The sequence below is a fragment of the Muscardinus avellanarius genome (assembly GCF_963383645.1).
Source record: "Muscardinus avellanarius genome assembly, chromosome: 11".
NCBI lineage: Eukaryota > Metazoa > Chordata > Mammalia > Rodentia > Gliridae > Muscardinus > Muscardinus avellanarius.
The window spans coordinates 8475418-8502092 of NC_137797.1; the positions used below are offsets into that span (position 1 = coordinate 8475418).

A 26675-nucleotide genomic window follows, 5' to 3' on the forward strand; every position below is an offset into this window, starting at 1 on the left:
TGGCAGGCTCTGATCCTGGCCTCAGAGGCCCCAGCACCAGCCTTGCCTCATGGCAGGCTCCAATCCTGGCTTCGCTTACCCCAGCACCAGCCTAACCTCTCGGCAGGCTCCAATCCTGGCCTTGGAGGCCTCAATAGCGGTCCTGCCTCAGGGAAGGCTCTGATGCTGGCCACTTGCCCCAGCACCGGCCTAACCTCTTGGCAGGCTCCGATCCTGGCCTCGGAGGCCCCAGCACCGGCCTTGCCTCATGGCAGGCTCTGATCCCGGCCTTGCTGGCCCCTGCACTGGCCTAACCCCTCGGCAGGCCCCGATCCTGGCCTTGGAGGCTCCAGCACCGGCCTTGCCTCACGGCAGGCTCCAATCCCAGCTTTGCTGTGTCCATCACCGGCCTCACCCCTCGGCAAGCTCCAATCCGATTACTCTCTTTGCCCTGCCATTTTTCCCTCGTTCTCGAGGGTGTGTGGTGGTAGCCTCTGGGGTTATTACTTCAAAGGTTTCAGGTGTAATACATCAGATCTCTGCCACCTCTGGGTACTGGCCACTGCCATTGCCACTGCCTCTACCATTTCAAATCTTTCCCAAGCTCTTTTTCCACTCTGAATGTTGTCCAGTGTTTCTAAGCATACGCGACGGTAGCATTCGACATTTGGTGTAATTTCTCCAAATAATAAGGTTGGTAGGATCCGATTTCTGCTTCTCCTGAATACAAGTCTCCACCGCCATCGCGGAGACCGCTTCCAGTACCACCTTTCTCCTAGGTCTCCGCTAAACTCTCTCCTTACAGGTGATGTCCAAGATTAAGGATGTAGAAAAGAAGTAGTCCTCCTTCACAGGGAATTTTTCCAAAAGTTCCAGTTCATTTGGATAAGTTTTGTCTGCATCTCCAGTATCCTGGCATCCGCCGTGGCCTTCTTGACCCCTCTCCGATATTTTTCTTTTTTCTTTTTGTTTTCCTTTTTTTTTTTTTTTTTAAATAAGAGAAGACAGTATGTGTGGTTTGAGGAGGTTGTGGGATCAGGCACTCAGTAGCACTGTGACCTGGGCCCGGTTTCCCCAGGGGTCCAGCGTGCTCCGCACGACTCCGCCTGGGGCCCAGAGTCCTGCGATCTGGACCCCAGCTCTTCCAGGGGTCAGGTGTGACCCCCGTGACCCATGCCCGGGGCCCAGGGCCTTGCGACTGGGCCCCGTTTTCTCCAAGGGTCTGGCGTGCTCCGCGCAATCCTGCCCAGGGCCCAGGGTCCTGCAACCCAGCCCCAGTTTCTCAGGGGGTCCAGCGTGCCTCACCTGACCACCGCCTGGGGCCCAGGGCCTTGCAACCGGGCCCCGGTTTCTCCAGGGGTCTGGCGTGCTCCGCATGATCCCGCCTGGGGCCCAGAGTCCTGTGACCCGGGCCCCGGCTCTTCCGGGCTCTGGCATGCCCCACCTGACCCCTGCCTGGGAGGCAGGGCCTTGCGACCGGTCCCGGTTTCTCCAGGGGTCTCTTGTTCCCATTCTTCTGAGAATTCTCCATACTGTTTTCCAAAGTGGTTGCGCTAATTTGCAATCCCACCAACAATGTTGTAGAGTTCCCACTTCTCCACATCCTCGCCAGCATTTGTTGTGTGTTTTGAATGATTACCATTCTAGTTGGAGTTTAGCTAATATACTTTTATGTAAGAATAGTTTTTTCTTTTGCTTCCTCAGCAATACTGTTCATAGTAAATATCTGAGTCAAAAGTTGCTTTTTTTTTTTTTATTTGTTTCAACTATCACAGCGAAGAGTAGTTCTCAGACTCTTTGCAAAAGGTTAAACCACACAACATGAGCCCTACTTTCTTCTGGCTTCTATGAAAGGTAAAATTTCACCACAAAATTATAATTGCAGTTAATGAGAAAAATAGTATTGTAGTGATGGCTGATGCTTAATTACATATTCTAAGCAGAATATGTTCAACCAGAGCTTAGAGGTGATCATGGAGGGTTAGCTTAGTAATGGTGTATGATCCTTAAAGAAAAGGAGAGCCAAGTGTGGTGGCACACGCCTGGTACTTGGTACAAGGCCGAGATAGGAGGATCGCAGGTTCGAGGCCAGCTTCAGAATTGGGAAGGCCTTCAGCAACTTAGCAAGGCCTTGTTTCAAAATAAAAAGGACAGCCAGGCGTGATGGTGCATGCTTGTAATCCCAGTACTTGGGAGGCTAAGATAGGAGGCTCGCAGTTTTGAGGTCAGCCTCATACTTAGTGTGAGGCCCTCTGCAACTTAATGAGACCTTGTTTCCAAATAAAAGAATAAAATAGGTGGGGGGTATAGCTTGGAGGTAGAAAGCTCCTGGGTTCCATCCCCAGTACCACCAAAAAATAAAAAGAGCTGGGGTGTAGCTCAGAGGTAGAATGCACCTGGGTTCAATCCCTAGTACCACAAAAAAAAGAAAAAAAGAAAAAAGAAAATGAAAAAGAAAAAAAAAGGAAGGAAGGAGAAACAGTAAAACACCATGCCCTGAATGCTCTCTTTCTGTTGCCCCAAACCTAGCCAAGGTAAGGGAACAATGAGAACAAGCCTGGGCCAAATGTCTAAATACCTGTTATCTTGAAGGACGCCGGCTTTCTCTCTTGCACATTGGAAACTAGAGCAAGTTAGTGTTATCTGTAGAAGCTGCTGTCTTGCATGTACACCAGGATGGTTGCTCCTTGGGATGCTCATTGTACAAGCAAACGAAGCAAATCTGTGCTGAAGATGTTTTGGTTCCTGCAATATAAAACTCCTCTAAGTGACATGGAACTGAGGGCACTGCGTCTCTTGTTCAGTCAGCCACCACTGGACAAAACGCTGGGAAGGAGAGGAGGTGCTGCGTGGCAAATCACCGTGAGGGATGGAGGTGGTATCTTTCCAGCTTATTACTACTAAACTCTTCTTGGAGCAGATATAGATCTCTTGTAAACCTCACCCAGTAAATCGTAGGACTTGACTCTATCTCCGGACGCTTTCTTGGACCTTTCAGCAGCCCACGCCACTGCCATGGTACAGTTAGGCTGTGGGTGTGACCTTAGTTGAGAGCACTTGACAGCCTCTCTGGAGCCACACAGCCTTGGCTAGGGCAGGGCTGTGCCTTTCACTAAGTTCTTGACCTTGGTCTACCTGGAATAATTGCTTTTATGTTGGAACAGTGTTTGAAGTGTTGATTTACAACGTGTTTTAATGGCTGGTTTATTCAGTTCCGCCAAGGTTCTGTACTTTCTGACTGTAGTTTTTTTCCTTTTTCCGGGAATTAAAACCAGGGTGGTCTGATGCATGCCAAGTACCCCCGATTACTAAACTACACTACCAGTCCCATATGCGCGTGCATGGGCACACACATAGAGACACACACACAAATTGTGTGTGGGGGGGTACTGGGTTTGGAACCCAGGGGCATTCATTCTGCCTCTGAGCATTATTTTTTATTCTTTATTTTGAAACAGTGTCTCACTGAATTGCAAAAGGCCTCATTAATTAGCTGAGGTTGTCCTCAAACCATGATCCTCCTGTCTCAACCTCTCAAAGCTGGTATTACAAAGATGCGCTATCACGCCTGGCTGTACACATACTTAAAAAATGAAAGTACAGCCAGGCATGGGTGGCTCACTTTGTAATTCCAGCTTTTGGGAGGCAGAGACAGGAAGGTTCATGTTTGTGGATAGCTTCACGTGAGTCGTGATCCACCGGTCTCAGCCTCCCGAATGCTGGGATTACAAGCGTGTGCCACCACTCCCGGCAGATTTATATGTTTATACCTTTGGTTCTCATTAGATTGCCTATAAAGGATTTTATCTATAGAAACATGCATTTCTAAGTAAAACAAATTTACTTAGTCTAGAATTTGAAAAGTATTGTTTGCTGGTGTAGTGTAAACAGTGAAATTGTAATGTTAATGAGTAATCAGTAACTTTCTGGGGACTCCTTTTGTTGTTTATTCAAATCGTCTTTTTTAAAATTTGATTTATTTATTTGGGGAGCGGGATCAGTCTTGCTATGTGGCCCAAGCTTGCTGAAATTCCTGGGCTCAAGTGATTCTCCTGCCTCAATCTTCTGAGTAGAGGAGGCTTCTACCACCATGCCCAGCTCTTTGTTTCATGTCTGTAATCTCAGTACTTGGGAGGCTGAGACAGGAGGATCAGAGGATGGAGGACATCTTCAGCAACTTAATGAGACCCTCAGCAACTTCATGAGGCTCTTGACAACTCAGACCCTGTCTGAAAATAAAAAATAGGTTGAGCATGGGGGCACACACTTATAATCCCAGTATTGTGAAGATGAGACAGGAGGATTGCAGGTTCGAGGACAGCCTCAGCAAATACTGAGACTCTGTCAACCTAGCGAGACCCTGTTTCAAAATCAGAATAGCTGGGTATAGTGGCACATTCTTATAATCCCAGCATTTGGGAGGATTGAGGTTTGCAGACAGCCTCAGCAACTTAGCACCCTTTGCAACTCAGTTGAGACCCTGTTTCAAAAATAAAATGACTAGATGGGCGTGGTGGCACAAGTTTGTAATCCCAGCACTTGGGAGGCTGAGATAGGAGGATAACACAAGTTCGAAGCCAGCCTCAGCTACTTAGGGAGGCTCTCGGGAACTTAGTGAGACCCTGTGTCCAAATAAAATATAAAATAGGTTTGGGAGTATAGCCCAGAGGTAGAAAAGCCCCTGGGTTCCACCCCCAATACCAAAATAAATAAATAAATAAATAAATAAATAAATAAATAAATAAATACTAAAAAATAGGGCTGGAAGTGTACCTGGGAGGTACAATGCCCCTGGGTTCCATCCCTGTACCACAAAATATTAAATAAATTAAAATAAATAAATAAAAGTAGGGCTGGGGATGTAGCTTGGAGGTAGAATGCCTCTGAGTTCAATCCATAGTAACACACACACACACACACACACACACACACACACACACACACCAAAAAAAAAAGAAAGAAAGAAAAAATAGGGTTGGAGGTGTATAGCGTGTGTAGCTCAGAGATAGAATGCTGCCTGGTTCAATCCACAGTAACACACAGACACACACAACCACACACAAGAATTACATATCACTGAATGAATATTGACTCGTAAAAATTTAAATAATGATAAACATAGAAGGATCCTCATTTGTCCTCTCACCTCTACTTGTCTTTGCTCTGTGATCCAGGGCCTAAGTACCTATCATTACCACTGTTTAGGAAGGCTTACGTAGAGCACTTTCCTCAGGTGGTATCAGAAGAGTAAATTAGCTCACTCCTCTGACTCTAACCCTTGCACTTAACTTATTCTGGACTTTTTACTATAGACTCAGTACCTACCTTTAGAAGTAGAAGCCTTGTAGAGGAACCTGTTGATTTCATGTGCAAGGCCTTCTTTGATCAATGAAAGAGTCTCCATCCCCAGGCAATTAAAGTAGAAGAACCTGCTTAACTTAGTGGATTTCTATACCTCCTCTGGCCCCATGAACTTATCTTACTTTCATGTGGGTTCAACTAAGCAGTTTTGTTTTGTTTTTTTCCTGGTGGTACTGGGGGTAGAACCCAGAGGCTTTCTACCTCTGGGCTATACTCCTAGTCCTATTTTACATTTTATTTGGAAACAGGGTCTCACTAAGTTGCTGAGAGCCTCACTAAAGTAGCTAAGGCTGGCTTCCAACCTGTGTGATCCTCCCGTGTCAGCCTCACAACCACGGGGGTTACAAGCGTGTGCAACCATGCCCAGCTCAGCTAAGCATTTAAAGGGTATTCGTTCTTTTTTATTCAACATTTCTGAGTATTTTGTACCATGTTGTTTTAGGCCACCATATTGCTGGAATTAAAAACCCTCATTTTGATCTTTACTTATTTATTTTTTGTGGTATTAGTAATTGAACCCAGGGGCATTCTACCTCTGAGCTATACCCCCAGCCCTATTTTTTATTCTTTATTTTAAAAGAGTCTCACTAAGTTGCAGAGGGCCTCACCAAGTAGCTGAGACTGGCTACAAACCTGTGGTCCTATCTGTCTCAGCCTCCCAAGTACTGAGATTACAAACATGTGCCACCACACCTGGCTTAACTTTAAATTTTTATTTATTTATTTGGTACTGGAAATGGAACCCACAGGCATTCTACCTCTGAACTACACCCCAGGCAACCCCAGCCCTATTTTTTATTTTTTATTTTGAAAATATAATGGAGTGTGCTAGCTGGGCATGATGGTGCATACCTGTAATCCTAGTACTTGGGAGGCTGAGTACTTTTGAAAAAAAGGTTTCACTGAGTTGCAGAAAGCCTCACTAAGTAGCTGAGGCTGTCTATGAACCTGCAGCCCTACCCTGTCTCAGCCTCCCAAGTACTGGGATTACAAGCTTGTGCCACCATACTTGGCTTAACTTTAATTTTTTTTTTTTTTTTTTTTTTTTGTGGTACTGGGGTTCCTGGAAGCCCTTCTACCTCCGGGCTACACTCCCAGACCTATTTTTATATTTTTTATTTGGAAACGGTCTCCTAAGCCAGCGCGCGTGACTGGCTTTGAACCAGCGCGATCCTCCTGTCTCTGCCTCCCAAGCATGGGGATTACAAGCACGCGCCACCATGCCTGGCTTAACTTTAAATTTTTAACCCTTACATTTACACTTAGTTTTCTAACAAATCATAGAGAATCCACATGTATGTATCCTTTCGTGTGTGTGTGTGTGTGTGTGTGTGTGTGTGAGAGAGAGAGAGAGAGAGAGAGAGAGAGAGAGATTGAGAGATAGATAGATACATACATACATACATACATACATACATACATACATACATACTGGGAATTGAACCCAGGTGCATTCTACCTTTGAGCTATACCCCCAGCCTATTTTATTTATTCATTTGTTTTTTGTTTGTTTTTTGTTTTGAAACAGGTCTCACTAAGTTGCAGAGGGCCTCACTAAATAAAATAAGGCTGGCCATGAACCTGCAGTCTACCTATCTTGCCTCCTAAGTACTGGGATTTCAAGCATGTGCCACCAGGCACTGCTGTATCCTCTCCTTTAATAGGGTAAAACAAGTAAACTCTTAGTTTCCTTCGTACTCCATGGTCCTCCCCCTTCCCCTGCCTGTTTACTACTTCTGGCAGAGTATGGTGATAGTTAGCTTTCTGGAGATGGAGCTTTCTGTGCCAGCTGGGTGTGAGATACCTTAGGCAATTCTAAGAAAATTAGAATATGGGTTCTCATGTTCACAGTAATACCTGGGATTGGTACTGCCCTGACTACTTTTATCATGGTGCCTGACAAATGTACCAGACGATGCTTCTCCGTGTTTGTCGCCACCATTCATAATCCCAATGTGTTTGTTAGTTTTCTATTGCTGCTTTAACAAATGACTGCAGACTAAGTGGCCTACAGCCATACAGATGTATTATCTGTATGTCTGTAAGTCAAACCAGTACAGGTACCACTAAACTAAAATCAAGGTGCTGAAAGAGCCATCTTTATTTTATTTTATTTTAGCGGGTTCGGGGAATGGAACCCAGGGGCATTCATCCTCCGAGCTATACCCCCTGCCCTTTTATTTATTTATTTATTTATTTATTTATTTATTTTCCTTTTGGTGGTACTGGGGTTCCTGGAAACCCTCCTACCTCTGGGCTACACTCCCAGACCTATTTTATATTTTTATTTGGAAACAGGGTCTCTTAAGCCAGCGAGGCTGGCTTCGAACCTGCGCGATCCTCCTGTCTCCGCCTCCCAAGCGTGGGAGTTACAAGCGTGTGCTACCACATTTATTCTTTATTTTGAAACAGGGTGTCACTAAGTTGCGGAGGCCTCACTAAGTAGCTGAGGCTATCTGTAAACAGCAATCTTCCAGTCTCAGCCTCCCAAATGCTGGGATTACAAGTGTGTGCCACCATGCCTGGCTTCCATGTTTATTTTTGAAGGCTGTAGAGGAAAATCCCTTTCCAGCTTCCAGAAGCCGCCCACATGCCTTGGCTAGTGGCATCTTCCTTCTTCAAAGCCAGCAAGTGGTGGGTTGAGTTCTCAAATCACATCATCACATCACTCCTACCTACTCTTCTGTCTCCCTCTGTTAAGTTTAAGGATTTGTGATTCATTGGGTCTACTCAAATGATACAAAATAATTTCCCTATTTAAAGTCAGTTGATAAATTGCAGTGTTGCTTAACTGTCCACAGGTATTGGGCATTAGACCATCCACCAGTGAGACCCTTTTTGCTTTTCTTTTCTTTTTTTTTTTTTTTTTTTTTTTTTGGTGTTGGGGTTCCTGGAAGCCCTTCTGTCTCCGGGCTACACTCCCAGACCTATTTTATATTTTTATTTGGAAACAGGGTCTCTTAAACCAGCGCGGCTGGCTTCAAACCTGCGCGATCCTCCTGTCTCTGCCTCCCAAGTGCGGGGATTACAAGCGTGCGCCACCACGCCCAGCTTCTTTTTGCTTTTCTATACATAATTTGAATCCCCAGCACCAGGAGAGGAAGAGAGAGAGAGAGGGAGAGGGGGAGGGGGAGGGAGGGAGGGAGGGAGGAGAGAAGAATGGATTGAATAAATGTTTGAGAATATATGATGTGCACAAATAATGAATGTTTTAGTAATACAGCAGAAGGGTTAGGTTTAACTAATATTAAGTGCTATAAAGAGGTGTAAATAGGTACTGTGGGAACTTAAAGAACTGAACTGGGGAATATATATATATATATAATGTCTTTTCTATTACTAGTGATTGATGTGGAAAGAAGGCAATAAGATGGCTTTCAGTTGAACCTCTTGATCCAGTCTTTCTAGTACAAGTAAATTTTTCACACTGTTATTTCATTTTACTGATTTGAACTTTTGAATGCTAGTTCTTGAGTAGGTAATAAACTAATGAGTGCTTTGAGCTGACTATCTTTATCTTGCTGTTTCACTTTTAAGATTTCAAGGTAGATAGGGTAGGGCTTCTAAGTTGAGGAGCTGTTTAAAGATGACAGAGAAGAGATGTGGAGGTGTCCCAGTTGTTTAAAAAAGTAATTTCCAAGCAGATTTTGCTGCCTGGAGATCCCTGTCCAGGCAGTGTACTGCATATCCATGCAGAACTGTGTGGTGAGAAATAAACCCCACAGCTTTAAGAAATATAATAAGGCTTCCCTGGCTCTCCAATTTGCTCTTCCTGAAAATTGCCTGTAAAGTGAGCGACGATGCTGGTTCATGAATTCAGTAGGATTTACAAACTTTGGGGATCTAGTATTTGTAGGTCATGGTCTGTGAGATGCTGGATATCATTCAGTCATTACTAGAAAGAGCATTTATGTTGGAGCTATCGAAAAAGCGTGAATAAGAGAAATAACTGGGCATGGTGGCGCGCACTTGTAATCCCAGCACTTGGGAGACTGAAACAGGAGGATCACACGTTTGAGGACAGCCTCAGCAAGTAGTGAGACTCGCATCAACCTAGTGAGATCTTGTTTCAGAATAAAATAGGGCTGGGGATATAGTTCAGAGATAGAATGACCCTGGGTTCAATCCCCAGCACCAGGAGAGGAAGAGAGAGGGAGAGGGAGAGGGGGAGGGGGAGGGAGGGAGGGAGGGAGGAGAGAAGAATGGATTGAATAAATGTTTGAGAATATATGATGTGCACAAATAATGAATGTTTTAGTAATACAGCAGAAGGGTTAGATTTAACTAATATTAAGTGCTATAAAGAGGTGTAAATAGGTACTGTGGGAACTTAAAGAACTGAACTGGGGAAGAGGAGGTAACATTTAATCTGAATTTTCAAGAATACTAATAATACACTGTTCTCTCTTGTCAAGCAAGGTGACCTATTTGCCTAGGAAAATTTCACACTTATCTTTAAAGTTGACCTAGTTTCTGCTTGTTAGGATGAAAGTATTGTATGTAATCACTAGATCACAGCTAAAACTTAATTTTATGCCCAAGTCTATACCCTAGTGGCCTTGCATCTGGATTGAGAATCATAAACAGAACTGGAAGTTTCATGTATATAATTACACCTCTAGTAGATGTTTCTGGTTTTTACATTTCTTATTGTCTTAGGAATGGAAAGGCTGGTTGTTTGCTTTTTATTTTCTTTTTCTTATAATCCATTTCATTGTGTTGCCTTAGTTGAACTTGTGTAATTTTTAACAAAGAGATTGTCCTATTTTATTTAAAACATAAGCAAACAAATTTTTTTTTTCAGTACTAGGGATTAAACCCAGGGCCTTGAGTATGCTAGACAAGCATTCTACCACTAAGTTACATCTCCAGCCTTTTTATTTTATTTTGAAACAGGGTCTAAGTTGTTCAATCTAGTCTCGAACATCCAATCTTCCTGCCTCTCAAATAACTGGGATTATAGACATGTGCCACTGTGCTTAGCTCAAAACTCTATTTGTGTGTGTGTGTGTGTGTGTGTGTGTGTGTGTGTGTGTGTGTGTGTGTGTGTGTGTGTATTACTGGGGATCAAACCCAAGGGCATTCTGCCTCCCAGCTATACCCCCAGCCCTATTTTTTAATTCTTTATTTTGAAACAGGGTCTCACTAAGTTGCAGAGGGCCTCCCTGTGTAGCTGAGGCTGGCTGCGAATCTGCAAATACTGGGATTACAAGTGTGTACCACCACTAAAAGAGTATTATTTTTACATGCTTTTTCATCTTGTAGTGAATAAGTTGATTAAGCATAGAAAATAGCAGTATATATTTGTCTAATTACTGAATGTTTTCGTTTTGTGGAGGTATCAGAGAACAAGCATAGTAGCAGCAACAGACCTGTAAAAGGTTAAAATCTATTTACCAGGTGAATGTGATGGTGCATGCCTGTAATCCCAGAAGTTGGGAGGCTGAGACGGAAGGGTTGTAGGTTCAAGGCCAGCCTCAGCAATTTAGTAAGACTTTCAGCAACCTAGCAAGACCCTGTTTTCAAATAAAAAATAAAATAGAGCTGGGAGTACAGCTCAGAGATAGAATGCCCCTGGATTCAATTCCTAGGGCTGCAAAAAGAAAAAAAAAAAATACTGGCTGATAAGTCCTAGAGTACATACCCCTAAGTTTATTATTTTCAGGAACTACTTTTTTTTTTTTTTCTTTCATAGTAATAAGGATGGAACTCAGGGCATTCTACCTCTGAGCCATACTCCCAGCCCTATTTTTTATTCTTTATTTGGAAACAGGGCCTTACTAAGTTGCAGAGAGCCTCACTAAGTAGATGAGACCTTAAACCTGTGATCTTCCTGTCTCTGCTTCCTAAGTACTGGGATTACAAGCGAGTGCCACCACACCAGGCTGTACATTTTCTTTTTAAATATAAGAGAAATAAAAAATATTTATTCCAGGAAATTAAATTCTTCTGTTCATTGATATAATAATAGAATTTGTTGTTGTTGTTGTTGCTGGGTTGAACTCAAGGGGATTGAACCCACGGCCAGTCTACCTTCAAGCTATGCCCTCAGCTCTTTTTATTTTGTTTGATTGTTTACTGGTGCTGGGAATTGAACCCAGGGATAGTCTACCTCCAAGCTACATCCCCAGTCCTATTTTTTTTTTTTTAACAGTGTCTTGCTAGGTTATTGAGGGTCTTGCTAAATTGCTGAGGCTATCCTTGAACCTGTGATCCTCCTGTCTTAGCCTTCCAAGTACTAGGATGACAGGAGTGTACCACCATGCCTAAACTTTATTTTTCACTTTTGAAACAGAGTCTTATTAAGTTGCTGAGAGTCTTGCTAAACTGTATAACAATAGAAATTTGAATCATAGTAATCCCAATAGATGAAAATAGTGCATGTATATATTCACTGAAAATCCAGTTTGACCCATTATAACAATGAACTTTTGTTCATTATAATTGCTAAGGCTGGCCTTGAACCTGTAATCCTTCTGTCTCAGCCTCCCAAATACTGGGATTACAGATGTGCACCACACCCACGTTTTTGGTTTTTTTTTTTTGTGTGTGTGTGTGTGGTACTGGAGTTCCTGGAAACCCTTCTACCTCCGGGCTACACTCCCAGACCTATTTTTATATTTTTATTTGGATATAGGGTCTCTTAAGCCAGCAAGGCTGGCTTTGAACCTGCGAGATCCTACTGTCTCCGCCTCCCAAGCGCGGGGATTACAAGCGTGCGCCACCACACCTAGCCCACCTCTTTTTATTACTTAAAAGTTTAGTTTCAGGTTGTGGTGGTGCACACCTGAGGCAGGAGGATCACAAATTCTAGGGCACCCTGAGCAACTTGGCAAGACTCTGTTTCAAAGTAGCAAATAAAGAGGGCTGGGGCTGTACCTCAGTGGCATAATGCCTGTCTAGCATATGTAAGCCCTGGGTGCAGTACCCAGCTCTGAAAAAACGATAAAGCTCATTGTGTTGTGATACTGCAGTGACTAAAGCCTTTTTCTAACTTCAGGGAAGTGTGACAGCAATGACAGTGTTTTTTCCTTTGGATACAGCTAGACTTCGACTTCAAGGTGAGTATTAATCCTATTACTGTTCCTTTGGTGTTGGGAGCAAACATTTCTCTGGTAAATCCTGCACTAAGGTTAGGATATTCTGTTTCCAGAGGAAACCACTGTCCCGTGTTTTCACTAAGTCATTCATAGATGAGTCATTGCCTTAGCCATTTTCTAATATGAGAGAATCGAAATGAGCTTGCATTAATAATTTTGAATCATTATAATTCTTTATTATAAGCTATATTACTGGGTGGGATGCAGGGGAGATGTACCATTCAGCCATATGACCTTTTTCTTTCTTTAGCGCTGGGGATTAAACCCAGGACCTCACACATTCTTGGCAAGACCTTTATTTTTTTATTTTATTTTTATTTATTTATTTTATTTTATTTTTTTGCGGATCTGGCATGGAACCCAGGGACATTCAACTTCTGAGCTACACCCTCTGCCCTATTTTTTGCTTGTTTGTTTTATTCTTTATTTTGAAACAAGGTCTCATTAAGTTGTGGAGGGCCTCACTAAGTAGCTGAGGCTGTCCACGAACCATGATCCTGTGGTCTCAGCTTCCCGGATGCTGGGATTACAAGCGTGCTACCATGCCTGGCTCTAGGCAAAAGCTTTAACACTGAGCTGTACTCCTAGTCCTGCCTTATGACTGATTGATTATTTAATTTTTCTGGTGCTGGTGATTGAACCCAGGAGCATTCTCCATCTGAGCTACACTGTCATCTCTATTTTATTCTTTTACTTTGAAAAAGCGTCTCACTAAGTTGCTGAGGGCCTCACTGAGTTGCTGAGGCTGGCCTTGAACCTGCAAGTCTCCTATCTCAGCCTCCCAAGTTCTGGAATTACAGATGTGCACACCTGGTTTCATATGACTTTGTAAAAGACACAAAGGGAGGTCGGTTTTCTTTAAGAGGAAGACAGTAGGGAGCACAGTGGAGCAGCACCCACTGCCAGTGCTGGCCCAGGCACATTGTCCTCTTTGCCTCTTTAGCTCTATAGGATTCTCTTTCTGTGGTGCTGGGGGTTGAACTCAGGGACATTCTACCTCCGAGCTACACCCAGCCTGATTTTTTATTCTTTATTTTGAAACAGGGTCTCACTAAATTGTAGAGGGCTTCACTAAGTAGCTGAGGCTAGCCACAAATTCAGATTCTCCTGTCTCAGCCTCCCAAGTACTAGGATTACAAGTGCGCCTGACAATGCCTGGCAGTTCAGTAGGATTCTGCAACTTGCTGCAATTCTTTTTTTTTTTTTTTTTTTTTTTTTTGTACTGAGGATAGAATACAGGGCATTTTACCTCCGAGCTCTACCTCTAGCCCTATTTGATTGTTAAAGAGGGTCTCACTAAGTTGCAGATGGCCTCACTAAGTTACTGAGGCTGGCCATGAGCCTGTAATCCTCCTGTCTCAGCCTCCCAAGTACTGAGATTACAAGTGTGCACCAGCACACCTGGCTCAACTTGCTGCAGTTCTTGCTCACTTATTTTCTTAAGTTTTTCAACTTGAAATTTTAAACTAATGCCAGAACTTGCATAAAGAGATCTGTAATATTGATTTTGAGTACAAATGCAAAGTTTTAAACCATTATGCCCACTGTTTCTGGCTAATTTAGTTTTTGGATAGGTAATAATTTTGTTTTATTTTAATATTTTATATAATTCAAAATGCAAAGTATGAGCTGGGTGTGGTGGCACATGCTTGTAATCCCAGCCTTTGGGAGCTGAGACAGGAGAATCGCGGTTCAAGGATAGCCTCAGCTACTACTTAGTGAGGCCCTTTGGAATTCAGTGAGACCCTGTTTCAAAATAAAGAATAAAAAATAGGGCCGGGGGTAGCTTAGAGGTAGAATGTCCCTGGGTTCCATCTCCAGTACTGTAAAAAAGAAGTATATAAAGAAGTATACAGTACAGGAAAGCTCAGTCTTTTCTGCCCTTCCCCTTTCCTTTGCACTGTAGTCCACATTGACTTTTTTTTTTTTTTTTTTTTGCGCAGTACTGGGGGATGGAATGCCAAGGGCATTCTACCTCCAAGCTACACCCCCAGCCCCCAGCCCTATTTTTTATTCTTTATTTTGAAACAGGGTCTCGCTGAGTTGCAAAAGGCCTCACTAAGTAGCTGATGCTGGCCGCGAACTGCAATCTTCCTGTCTAAGCCTCTCAAATTCTTGGATTATAAGTGTGTACCACCACGCCCGGCTTTTTGTTTTTCTTTGGAATCATCAATACTAGAAAGATTTCTTCATTTGGACATCCTTCAGAATATAAGGCTTTGAACTGGGTGTGGAGGCACATGCTTGTAATCCCAGGGTTTGGGAGGCTGAGACAGGAGGATCGCACAGGTTCAAAGCCAGCCTCAGCTACTTAGTGAGTCTCTTAGCAATTTAGTGAGACCATGTTTCCAAATAAAATACAAAATAGGTCTAGGAGTATAGCGCAGAGGTAGGAAAAAGCCCCTGTGTTCCACCCCCAGTACCACCAAGGAAAAAATATATAATAAGGCTTTGCTGATGCACAGTCCTGGTTGAGAGGCCGAAGCAGGGGAATGGCTTAAGGGAGAAGTGCAGTGGCCAGTCTGAGCAACATAGTGAGACCCCCATGTCTTAAAAAAGAAAGGAAAGCTGGGTGTGGTGGTGCCCACCTGTAGTCTCAGTACCTGGGAGACTGAGACAGGAGGATTGCAGGTTCGGGGACAGCCTCAGCAAGTAGTGAGACTCTCATCAACCTCGGGAGCCCCTGTTTCAAAAATAAAAATAAAAAATAGGGCTAGAGGTGTAGCTCAAAAGTAGAATGCTCCTGGTTTCAACCTCCAGTACCACCAAAAAAAAAAAAAAAAAAAAAAGAAAGGAACAAAATTTTAAGAGTGTAAAGAGTGTGCAAAAAAAAAAAAAAGTGTGAGCTGGGCGTGGTGGCACACGCTTGTAATCCCAGCATTCAGAAGGCTGAGACCTGGAGGATCACGGTTCGTGGACAGCCTCAGCTACTTAGTGAGGCCCTCTGCAACTTAGTGAGACCCCGTTTCAAAATAAAGAATAAAAAATAAGGCAGGGGGTGTAGCTCAGAGGTCGAATGCCCCTGGGTTCCATCCCCAGACCCGCAAAAACAAAAAAAAAGTGTGTATGATTTGGAGTCCATTGTATTGTAGGGGTGACCCTTAAGACTATGAGCGATGATCAGTCAGCCTTTCCTATCTTTCTGAATAGCCCCACAGACTTTCCTTATGGAAAATCAGCAAATAATATATATTCTTTCCTCCCTTGCTAACACAAAGAACATACTTTACATACTGTTCTGTACTTTGTACTTTAAACTTAACACTGTGTTGGGGGGCGGGTACTGGGGATGAAACCCAAGGGACTTCTACCTCTGGGCTACACCTCCTGCCTTATTTTATTTTTTATTTGGAAACAAGTCTCATTAAGTTACATAGGGCCTCACTAAGTTGCTGGGGCTATCTTCAAACCTTCGCTTTTCCGACCAGAGTTTGTGTGCGCCACCATAGCTGTGTCAACAGTATGTTTTAGGTGCCTTTCAAAGCAGCACAGTAGGAGTGTCTTCATCCTGTCTAACAGCAGTGCAATGTTCCATGCTGCACATGCACCACAACCTATTTGCCCTTCCCCTGTTGTGGATTCTTGCATTTCCACTTTTCTGTTATTACAAATATGATCTAAGAACAGAATTGTTCATATGCTACTTTGTTTCTGTCAGTTTTATGAGATAAATTTCCAGACATGGGATTATTGGATCAAAAGATAAGTATATTTGTCATTTTTGGTAGTTATTGCCAGATTGCCTTAACTAGGGGTTTGCTAATTTTATCATTTCACAAGCCATACTGGAACCAATTTTAATTCTTAGAAAATCGATTTTATATTTTTGTCTTCTCGGTTTATTTTTCAAGTGTAGGTAGGAAATTAAGTTAATTAAGGTAGACTTAGTTTTTAGTGAGTTCTAGGAAAAACAGCTTTCATCCCTTTGAGACCTTTTTTTTAAGATTGGGAAACAGCAGCACAAGGCGAGAACTTCTGAAACTGGAGTTTTAATCCCAGCTTGGCTTTCGTGTCTGTAACTCTTACAAAAAGAAGATGGTAATTTATTTCTTTTCTATTTTTAAAAGGGAATTGGATGAAAATGAGAATATGTGCAATACTTTAAAAAACAAGAGCTCCATAAGATGCAAAAATACATTTCTGGTTTATGTTGGAAATTAGGAATGAACTAAAATGCTTTATAAAAACAGATGAAATCAAGGAATTGACAGTTGGGAAATTAGCACATATTCACACAGAAGGATCGAATGGAGCAGCTTCTAGTGGAGTGAGAGATCACGGGGCGAGGAAAACAGCGTTGCAGTTAACTTGCTGATTCAGGAGATGGTAATCCTCAAGGTTTACATATGTACTCTTTGGTCTTGTAGTTGATGAGAAAAGAAAGTCCAAAACGACACACATGGTGCTCCTGGAGATCATTAAAGAAGAAGGCCTGTGAGTACTGCCTCCTTTCACACCTTTGTTAGACAAAGCAACCTGTTAGGAGACGCACGGGCCTCCAGTACACCTACACTCTCCTCTCCTAGCCTTTTAAAAGGTGGTGTGAGCAGGGCATGGTGTGAGCAGGGCATGGTGTGAGCAGGGCATGGTGGCACATGATTGTAATTCCAGCATTTGGGAGGCTGAGACAAGGGACGCTGGGTTCATGGCTATCCTCAGCTACTTCGTGAGGCCTTTTGCAACTCAGCAGCCTCAACTACTTAATGAGGCCTTTTGCAATTCAGTGAGACCTTGTCTTAAAATGCAGAATAAAAAATAGAGCTGGGTGTAGCTTGGATGTAGAATGCCCCTAGGTTCCATCCCCAGTTCTGGGGGGGAAAAAAAGTGGTGTGAATTTGTAATTGCCTGACTTATAAGTGTGTGACTTTTTTACTTCCTTAAAATCTGTGGTTAGCCATTTGATTTTTGATCATGGAGTCTTCCAGGAAATCAGTGCTTTGTTTAGTATACAAAAAAAAAAAAAAAAAAAAAAACACAGGTAGCAGGCATGGTGGTGCATGCTTGTAATCCCAGCATTCAGGAGGCTGAGACCGGAGGATCACAATTCGCAGACAGCCTTAGCTACTTAGTGAGGCTGTCCACAACCTAGTGAGACCCTGTTTCAAAATAAAGAATAAAAAATAAGGCAGGGGGTGTAGCTCGGAGGTTGAAAGCCCCTGGGTTCTATCCTCAGACCAGCACAAAAAAAAAAAAAAAAAAAAAAGTAGTAATTGTTTAATTCCTTCCTATCAGATGCATACAGATTCAGATTGTCTATGTCTTTTTATTTGTTTGCCTGTTTGTTTGTTTGAATATGGTACTGGAGTTGGAACCCAGAGGCTTTTCTATATCTGGGCTGTACTCCCAGATCCATTTTATATTTTATTTGGAAACAGGGTCTCACTAAGTAGCTGAGGCTGGCTTTGAACCTGTGTGATCCTACTGTTTCAGCCTCCCAAGCACTGGGATTATAAGTGTGTGCCACCACACCCAGCTATTTTTTTAATTTTATTTTTATTTTTTATTACTTATTTATTTATTTATTTGTGGTACTAGGGATGGAACCCAGAGGATTTCTACCTCCAGGCTACACTCCCAGACCTATTTTATACTTTATTTGGAAACAGGGTCTCACTAAGTTGCTGAGAGCCTCACTAAGTAGCTGAGGCTGGCTTTGAACCTGTGCGATCCTCCTGTCTCAGCCTCCCAAGCACAGGGATTACAAGCGTGCGCCACCACACCCGGCTATGTCTTTTTATTTTTAAAAGTTACAAAAAACCAGTGATACTTAACCAGGTTCATCCATTGTTGACCATTTTCCCCTTGTTTTACCACATGTGCTCATATTCTTTCCCTCTTGATTCTGTTTTTTATTTATTTATTTATTTATTTATTTATTTATTTATTTATTTTTGTGTGTAGTGCTGGGGTTGGAACCCAGGGGCATTATGCCTCTGAGCTACACCCTTAGCCCTATTTTTTTCTTTTTTTATGGTACTGGGGTTTCTGGAAACCCTTCTACCTCTGGGCTACACTCCCAGACACCTATTTTTTTATATTTTTATTTGGAAACACGGTCTCTTAAGCCAGCGAGGCTGGCTTCGAACCTCTGTGATCCTCCTGTCTCCACCTCCTAAGCGCGGGGATTACAAGCATGCGCCACCATGCCCAGCCCTATTTTTTATTTTTTATTTTGAAACAGGATCTCACTAAGTTGCAGAGGGCCTAAGTAACTGAGGCTGGCTGAGAACCCAGATCTTCCTGTCTCAGCCTCCCAAGTACTGGAATTACATGTGTGTGCCACCATGCTCAGCTTTGATTCTGTTTTTATTGTGTACACATACTGAACATATTTATTTTTCAGAATTACTTGAGAATAAACTAGCATGCATCAAATGTGACAATGATACTTAAAAAAAAGACAGTCAAGCCAGGTATGATGGTGCATGCCTGCAATCCCACTACTGGGGAAGTTAAGACAGGAGGATTGCAGGTTTGGGACCAGCCTCCCACAACTTAGCAAGATCCTGTTTCCAAATAAAAAATAAAATAGGACTGGGGTGTAGCTCTGAGGCACAATGCCCCTGGGTTCAATCCCCAGTAACATACACATATACACGTGTGCGTACTCAGACACACACACATGCACGCACACACACATACACACACACTCCCCCTAGCCAGGCATGATGGCATACACCTATAATCCTAGTATTTGGGAGGCTGTAACAGGTGAATCATGAGTTCTAGGCCAGAGACCCTCAACAATTTAATAAGACCCTATTTCAAAATAAAAAGGACAAGGGGTGTATCTCAGCAGTTCCCCATAGAAACTTTATTTTATTATTATTATTATTTGTGTGTGTGTGTGTGTGTGTGTGTGTGTGTGTGTGTGTGTGTGTTACTGGGGATGAAACCGAGAAGCATTCTATCTCTGAGCTACACCCCTAGCCCTATTTTTTATTCTTTATTTTGAAACAGGGTCTCACTGAGTTGCAGAGGACTTCACTAAGTAGCTGAGGCTGTCTGCGAATTGTGATCCTCCTGTCTCAGCCTCCCAAATGCTGGGATTATAAACATGTGCCACCATGCTCAGCTGAAACTTTTATTTTAAAAATACAGTGTTTCAGGTGGTCATGGTGGTACGCATTTGTAATCCCAATACTTGGGAGGCTAAGACAGAATGACAGGTTTGAGGACAACCTCAGCAAGTAATGAGACTCTCATTAACCTAGGGAGACCCTGTTTCAAAATAAGATAGGGCTGAGGATGTAGCTTGGAGGTGGGATGCCCCTGAGCTCCATCCTCATTAACACACCTGCACTCACATGTGCACGCATGTGCACACACACAGACACACACACACACATACACACACAGAATGTTTCTCATTTCAAGTTTGCCTTGTTTTTCTTCACGATTAGATTGAGCTCATGCACATAATTAATGTGTAGGTGGCTAGACAAAGTGGTGTGGCCCATAGTCCAGCTGCTGGTGGCTGAGGAGGAGTTCTTGAGCTCAGGAGTTCATGGCCAGCCTGGACAATAGTGAGAACCTATCTCCGTGTGTGTGTGTGTGTGTGTGTGTGTGTGTGTGTGTGTGTGTGTGTGTTCCTGGGGATGGAACCCAGGGGCCTCATCTCCAGGCTACACCCCCAACCTATTTTACATTTTATTTTTAAACAGGGTCCCACTAAGTTGCTGAGAGCCTCACTAAGTAGCTGAGGCTTAGCTTTGAACCTGTGTGATCCTCCTGTCTCATTCTCCCAAGTACTGGGATTACAAGCATGTGCTACCACGCTCGGCGTTTTTTCAGCCTTTATCAGCCTTTTCCCCTTTACCATGAAGTTACAAGTGATGATTTTTCAATTTTAGCATTGCCTCCACATTTATTGATCTTAATGCTCTGCTCTAAGCCTTCCCTTCCCTTCCCTTTCCTTTATATACTTATTTTCAGTATGGATTCAGAAATTCCTATTTTCCCAGTGGTTTGCAGCTGATTATTGTATTTGATTACTTTTGTGTTCCATTTGGCCCCTTCAGTTCAGTTTCCCTGTCTTATGACATACCCTCATCATTTTTGTGGCATACTTATTTTCTATAATTATCTCATTTTAAATGTTCTTGCCAAGCCGGGTGTGGTGGCGCACGCTTGTAATCCCAGCACTTGGGAGGCTGAGTCAGGAGGATCGCACAGGTTCGAAGCCAGCCTCAGTCTCTAGTTTTATGTACTAAAAGCAATTGAGGAAGGAAGTCAGTAAATTAACCATTGACTTTTTGTTGTTTCTTTGATTTCACTAATGCTAGAAAGGATTTCTTGATGTGGTTGTTGTTCAGAATGTAAAGTGTATGTATGATTTCGAGTCCATTGTACTGTAGGAATGGATCTTGAGACCTTGTGAGTGAGGATCAGCCAGCCTTTCCTCTGCTCTTCTCAGGCAGCTTCGAATGGCTTTTGCCCATGACCTTTACTCTGTTTATTTTGTTTTTTCCCTAGCCTGGCACCCTATCGAGGCTGGTTTCCAGTTATTTCCAGTCTCTGCTGCTCCAATTTTGTCTATTTCTACACTTTCAATAGCCTCAAAGCAGTCTGGGTCAAAGGTCAACGTTCTACCACGGGAAAAGATCTGGTAGTTGGATTTGTTGCAGGTAACAAGGTTTTTTGGGGTACAACATGTTTTTATGGTTTAATATTTTGTGGTTTATATATCCTCGTAGTACTTTAATACAAAGTAATACTACAAAGAGTATAGTCAATTTTATGGTGTATGTTTTTTATATAGTAAAAAATACATAAAATTTACCATCTTAAACATTTTAAGGATGTTAATAGTGTTAAGTAAATTCATATTGTTGTGAAACAGAACTCCAGAACTTTCTCATCTTGCAAACCTGACTCAGTACCCCTTTTCCTCTCCCCCAGCCCCTGGTAACCACCATTCTACTTTCTGTCTTTAAGAATTTGCCTGATACCTCATGTAAGTGGAATCATGTAGTATTTGTCTTTTTTGTGGCTGGCTTATTTCACTTAGTACAATGTTCTCAAGGTTCTTCAGTGTTGTGGCACATGAAGTATATTTTCCTCTTTTAATGACTAGATAACATTCCATTGTGTGTGTGTGTGTGTGTGTGTGTGTGTGTGTGTGTGTGTGTGTGTTATTGTGTTCATCTGTTTACCTGCTAATGGACACTTGGGTTGGATCCATCTCTCAACTATTGTAAATTTTGGTGCTCGCATGAACATAGATGTAAAAAATCTCTCTCTTCGAGAGACTGCTTCCAATTTTTTGGATGTGTACTCAGAAATGGGATTGCTAGATCACGTATAGTTATGTGTGGTTTTTTGATAACCTCCTTACTGGTTTTTATAGCAGCTGCATCATTTATAACCTCATCAAGAGTGATGCAGAGATTCTGGTTGCTCAGTATCCTCACCAACACGTGTTCTTTTCTGTTCTATGATAGTAGCCATCCTAATAGTTATAGGGTGATAGCTCATTGTGGATTTTTTTTTTTCAGTACTGGGGATGGAACCCAGGGGCATTCTACTCCAAGCTATGCCCCCAGACCTATTTTTTATGCTTTATTTCAAAACAGGGTCTCACTGAGTTGCCAAGGGCCTCACTAAGTAACTGAGGCTAGCCACAAACTGCAATTCTACTGTCTCAGCCTCCCAAATGCTGGGATTACAAGTGAGATCTTGCCATTCCTCTGCTGAGAGCCCTCCAGTTGCTTCCCATCTCATGCAGAGTAGAAGCTGCTCCTTACCTTGATCTGCAGAGCACAGTGTGACCTGCCCCTCTCCTTTTCACTCACACTGCTGCAGCCACGCGTTCTCTTTTCTTCTCCCTACATGCTCCTAGCATGCTCTGCCCATGTACCTACTGTTCCCTCTGCTGGTAACTATATGGTTAACTCTCACCTTCTTTAAAGTTTTTCTCTTAATGACCACACTGTCTAAAATGGCACCCTTTCTTTCCCTAATACTCTCTATACCCCTGTTCTGCTTAAATTTTGTCCATAACACTTATCTTTGAACATATTGCATATTTGGGGTGTGTGTCTTTCTGTCTGTCTGTCACACACACACACACACACACACACACACACACACACACACACACACACACACTGGAGATTGACCCCATGGGCATTCAACCTTTGAGCTTCACCCTCAGTCATATATATATATTTTTGTTGTTGTTGTTGTTTGTTTGTTTGGTTTTTTGGTGGTACTGGGGATGGAACCCTTCTGCCTCCAGGCTATACTCCCAGACCTATTTTTATATTTTATTTGGAAACAAGGTCTCTTAAGCCAGCAAGGGTGGCTTCAAACCTGTGCAATCCTCCTGTCTCAGCCTCCCAAGCACGGGAATTACAAGCGTGCACCACCACGCCCGGCTCTATATTATTTTTATTTGGAAATGGTCTTGCTAAGTTGATGGAAGTCTGACCTTTTGCTGAGGCTTTGTGTGTGTGTTGGGGGGGGTACCAGGGATGTAACCCAGGGTCATTCCACCTCCAAGCTATACCCCCAGCCCTTTTTTTTAGTCTTTTTTGAAAAATTTGAAACAGAGTCCCACTAAATTGCAAAGGGCCTCACTAAGTAGCCAAGGCTGTCCGAAACTGTGATCCTCTAGTCTCAGCCTCCCAAATGCTTGGATTACAAGCGTGCGCCCCCATGCCCAGCTGCTGAGGCTTTTCTAGAACCTGTAATCCTCCTGTATTAGCCTCCCAAGTACTGGGATTGTAAGCATGAGCCACCATGCCTGGCTGTATTTGGCATCATTATTATTAGCTTCATGAGGACAAATTTTCATTTTTTATTAGCTGCTTGATACTTAGTATCAGCCTTAATATAGTGGTTTCTGTACTGATTATGGTGTACAGTTTGATATACTATGTATATACGGTATTGTGATCAATTCAGGATAATCAGCATTTCTAGCTCCACAAATATTATGTCTGGTTTTTGGATTTTTGTTGGGGGGGTGTACTGGGAATTTAACTCAGGGGCATTCTATCTCAGAACTATACCCTCAGACATTTTTGGGGGGGGGGTCTGGGGATGGAACCCAGGGGCATTTGACCTCCGAGCTACACCCCCCTGCCCTATTTTTTATTCTTTATTTTGAAATTGGGTCTCACTAAGTTGCAGAGGGTCTCACTAAGTAGCTGAGGCTGTTCGAAACCACAATCCTCAATCCTCCGGTCTCAGCCTCCGGAATGCTGGGATTACAAGTGTGGGCCACCACGCCCGGCTCTCTCTATATATATACATTTTTTATACAGTCTTACTAAGTTGCGAAGGGCCTAACTAGGTTAGGGTTGTTTGTTTTTTGGTACTAGGAATTGAACCCAGAGGCATTCTACTCCTGACTTAACACTCCAGCTTTTTTTGGTGGTACTGGGGATGGATCCCTTCTACCTCCGGGCTACACTCCCAGGCCTATTTTATATTTTTATTTGGAAATAGCGCGATCCTCCTGTCTCCGCCTTCCAAGCACGGGGATTACAAGGGTGCGCCACCACGCCCGGCCAATCTGTATGCTTTTTCTCCCATTAATCTATTGTCAGTTTATTTCAGTGAGCCTTTGGAGGGTTGACAGGGAAGCTTTTCCTTTTCCTCTATATAAGGAATAACTGGAATACAGCTATTTACTTCTAAAATATCAAAAACAAATAGTTTTGTTTTTAGTGAGCCTTCTTTATTAGGAAGACAAAAAGAAAATAAAGAATACATTACTAGAAATATGCATTATGGCCAGGTGTGGTGGCACTTGCTTGTAATCCCTGAGGCGGAGATAGGAGGATCACGCAGGTTCGAAGCCAGCCGTGTTGGCTTAAGAGACCCTGTTTCCAAATAAAAAAAGTATAAAAATAGGTCTGGGAGTGTAGACCGGAGGTAGAAGGGTTTCCAAGAACCCCAGTATCACCAAAAAAAAAAAAAAAAAAAAGAAAGAAATGTGCATTATGACCTCTGATACAAGAAAATGTCAGATCAAAGCCACAAAACTAACCACAGACTCTCTAGGAAGAAATGCAATTTGACACACAATGAAGGACCTGGGTGGCTAGATTTAAGGCCTGAGTGGAGAATATGCATTTTGAATATGCATTTTGAATTGTGACTTGTCACAATGATGATAATACTACTGGGTATGCAAAAAAGGTTTTTGGTAAAAATTCCAATAAAAAAAAAAATGGCAAGTATCTTCTTCATTTTTATCTGTAAGATTCTGTTTCTAAATTCTCCCCCAGGGTATTTATAAGCTTTTTTTTCTATGAGAATATAATAAATAATAACAAAATTTTAAGTTTCAAGCAAAATTTGAATAACAATGATACTGTTTCTAGTTCTCCTCGGAGATAATGACTCATTTCTTCAGTGGTGATATGACAACAGAGGTCCCTGAAGGAGGAGACAAGACTGTTCTAATTACTGTAAGAACATGTACTTATAAGGTATAAAAACATGTTATAGGGAGAAGTTTAAAACTCACAAAAGTAATTTCCAAGAGATTCTTTACCATCAGAAAGAGCGAGGATGTCTATACAGATAATTTCAGAATACAAAGTATTATAAAAAATTCTTTAATCTGGGGTCCCTCAACTATGATAATACCGACATGTTGGGCTGGGTGATTGTGTGTGTGTGTGTGTGTGTGTGTGTGTGTGTGATTGTGTAGGATGTTTAGTAGCATCCTTGGCCTCTACCCACAAGATGCCAGTAGCACCCCCAGTGTGACAACCAAGATGTCTTCAGACATTGCTGATATGTTCCTTGTGGGTCAAAATCCTGCTCAAGCCCATCACATTGGTGAACACCGGTATTACTAGTATTTGGGAAGCCAAGACGGGAAGATGACAAGTTCAAGGCCAGTGCACAATAACTCACCAAGACCCTGTTTCAAATAAAAAGAGATGGAATGAAGCTCAGTGGTAGAAGACCTTGGTTAAATCCTCAGTAGACACTCAGCCTTCAAGTTACTTAAGAACCACTAATCTAGTCCAATGACCAAGTGATGATTTACTTGTCCCTCTTTCTTTCCCTCTTTCTTTCTTTCTTTCTTTCTTCCTTTATTTTTGGTGGTAATGGAGATTGAGCCCTGGGGCATTCTACCTCTGAGCTACACCCACAACCCTCACTAGGTTGATGAGTCACACTGCTTGCTGAGGCTGTCCTCTAATCTGTAATTCTCCTGTCTCAGCCTCCCAAGTACTGGGATTACAAGTGTGTGCCACCATGCTAGCTTACTTTACTTTTAAAAATCTTATAAGAGGCCGGGCATGGTGGCGCACGCTTGTAATCCCTGCTCTTGGGAGGCAGAGACGGGAGGATTGCGCAGGTTCGAAGCCAGCCTCGCTGGCTTAAGAGACAATGTTTCCAAATAAAACTATAAAAATAGGTCTGGGAGTATAGCCTGGAGGTAGAAGGGTTTCCAGAAACCCCAGTACCACCACAAAAAAAAAAAAAAAAAAAATCTCCTAAGAGCCGCGCATGGTGGCGCACTCTTGTAATCCCAGCATCCAGAGGAGCACGGTTTGCGGACAACCTCAGCTACTTAGTGAGGCCCTCCGCAACTTAGTGAGAACCTGTCTCAAAATAAAGAATAAAAAATAGAGCAGGGGTTGTACTCAGAGTTTGAATGCCCTCGGGTTCCATCCCTAGACCTGAAAAAAAAAAAAAAAAGAAAAAATCTAAGAGCCAGGTGTTGCAGTATACACATAATTCCGGCATTTGGAAGGCTGAGACAGGAGGATCCAGGTTTGTGGATGGTCTCAGCCACTACTTAGTGAGGCCCTTTGCAACTCAGTGAGACCCTGTTTCAAAATAAAAATTAGGGGTGAGGTGTGGCTTGGAGATAGAATGTCCCTGGGTCCCACCCCCAATACCTCAAGCAAAAAAAAAGAAAAAGAAAAAAAAAAATCTCATAGAAAGCTGGGAGAACCAGGCATGATGGAATACACCTGGAGTCTCAGTACCTGAGATGCCAAGAAAAGAGAATCACAGGTTTGAGGTCAGCTTCCACAATTTATTTGAGACCCTTAGCAACTTAGAGAGAGACCTTACTTCAAAATAAAAAATAAAAAAAGGGCTGGAGAGTATAGCTCAGAAATAGAATGCCCCTGGTTTCAATCCCCAGTAACACACACACACACACACACACACAACATCTCACCCCAGTTAGAAAGGCTATTATTAAAAAGACATTGCCATCATATTATCCCATTAATACGTATAATTCTTATGTTT

The 26675-nt window shown here is 42.6% G+C and overlaps 1 protein-coding gene across 1 annotated transcript in view; it reads left to right on the plus strand.

Moving 5' to 3' along the window:
• SLC25A17 (solute carrier family 25 member 17) overlaps positions 1 to 26675 on the plus strand; it is a gene marked incomplete at both ends in the record, with an annotated part of 54113 nt that overhangs the window by 5906 nt on the left and 21532 nt on the right. Inside the window, 3 exons of the mRNA XM_080706401.1 lie at positions 12341 to 12401; positions 16808 to 16874; positions 20916 to 21067. Coding sequence (XP_080562527.1) covers positions 12341 to 12401; positions 16808 to 16874; positions 20916 to 21067 — 280 coding nt within the window. The remainder of the gene's footprint in view (positions 1 to 12340; positions 12402 to 16807; positions 16875 to 20915; positions 21068 to 26675) is intronic.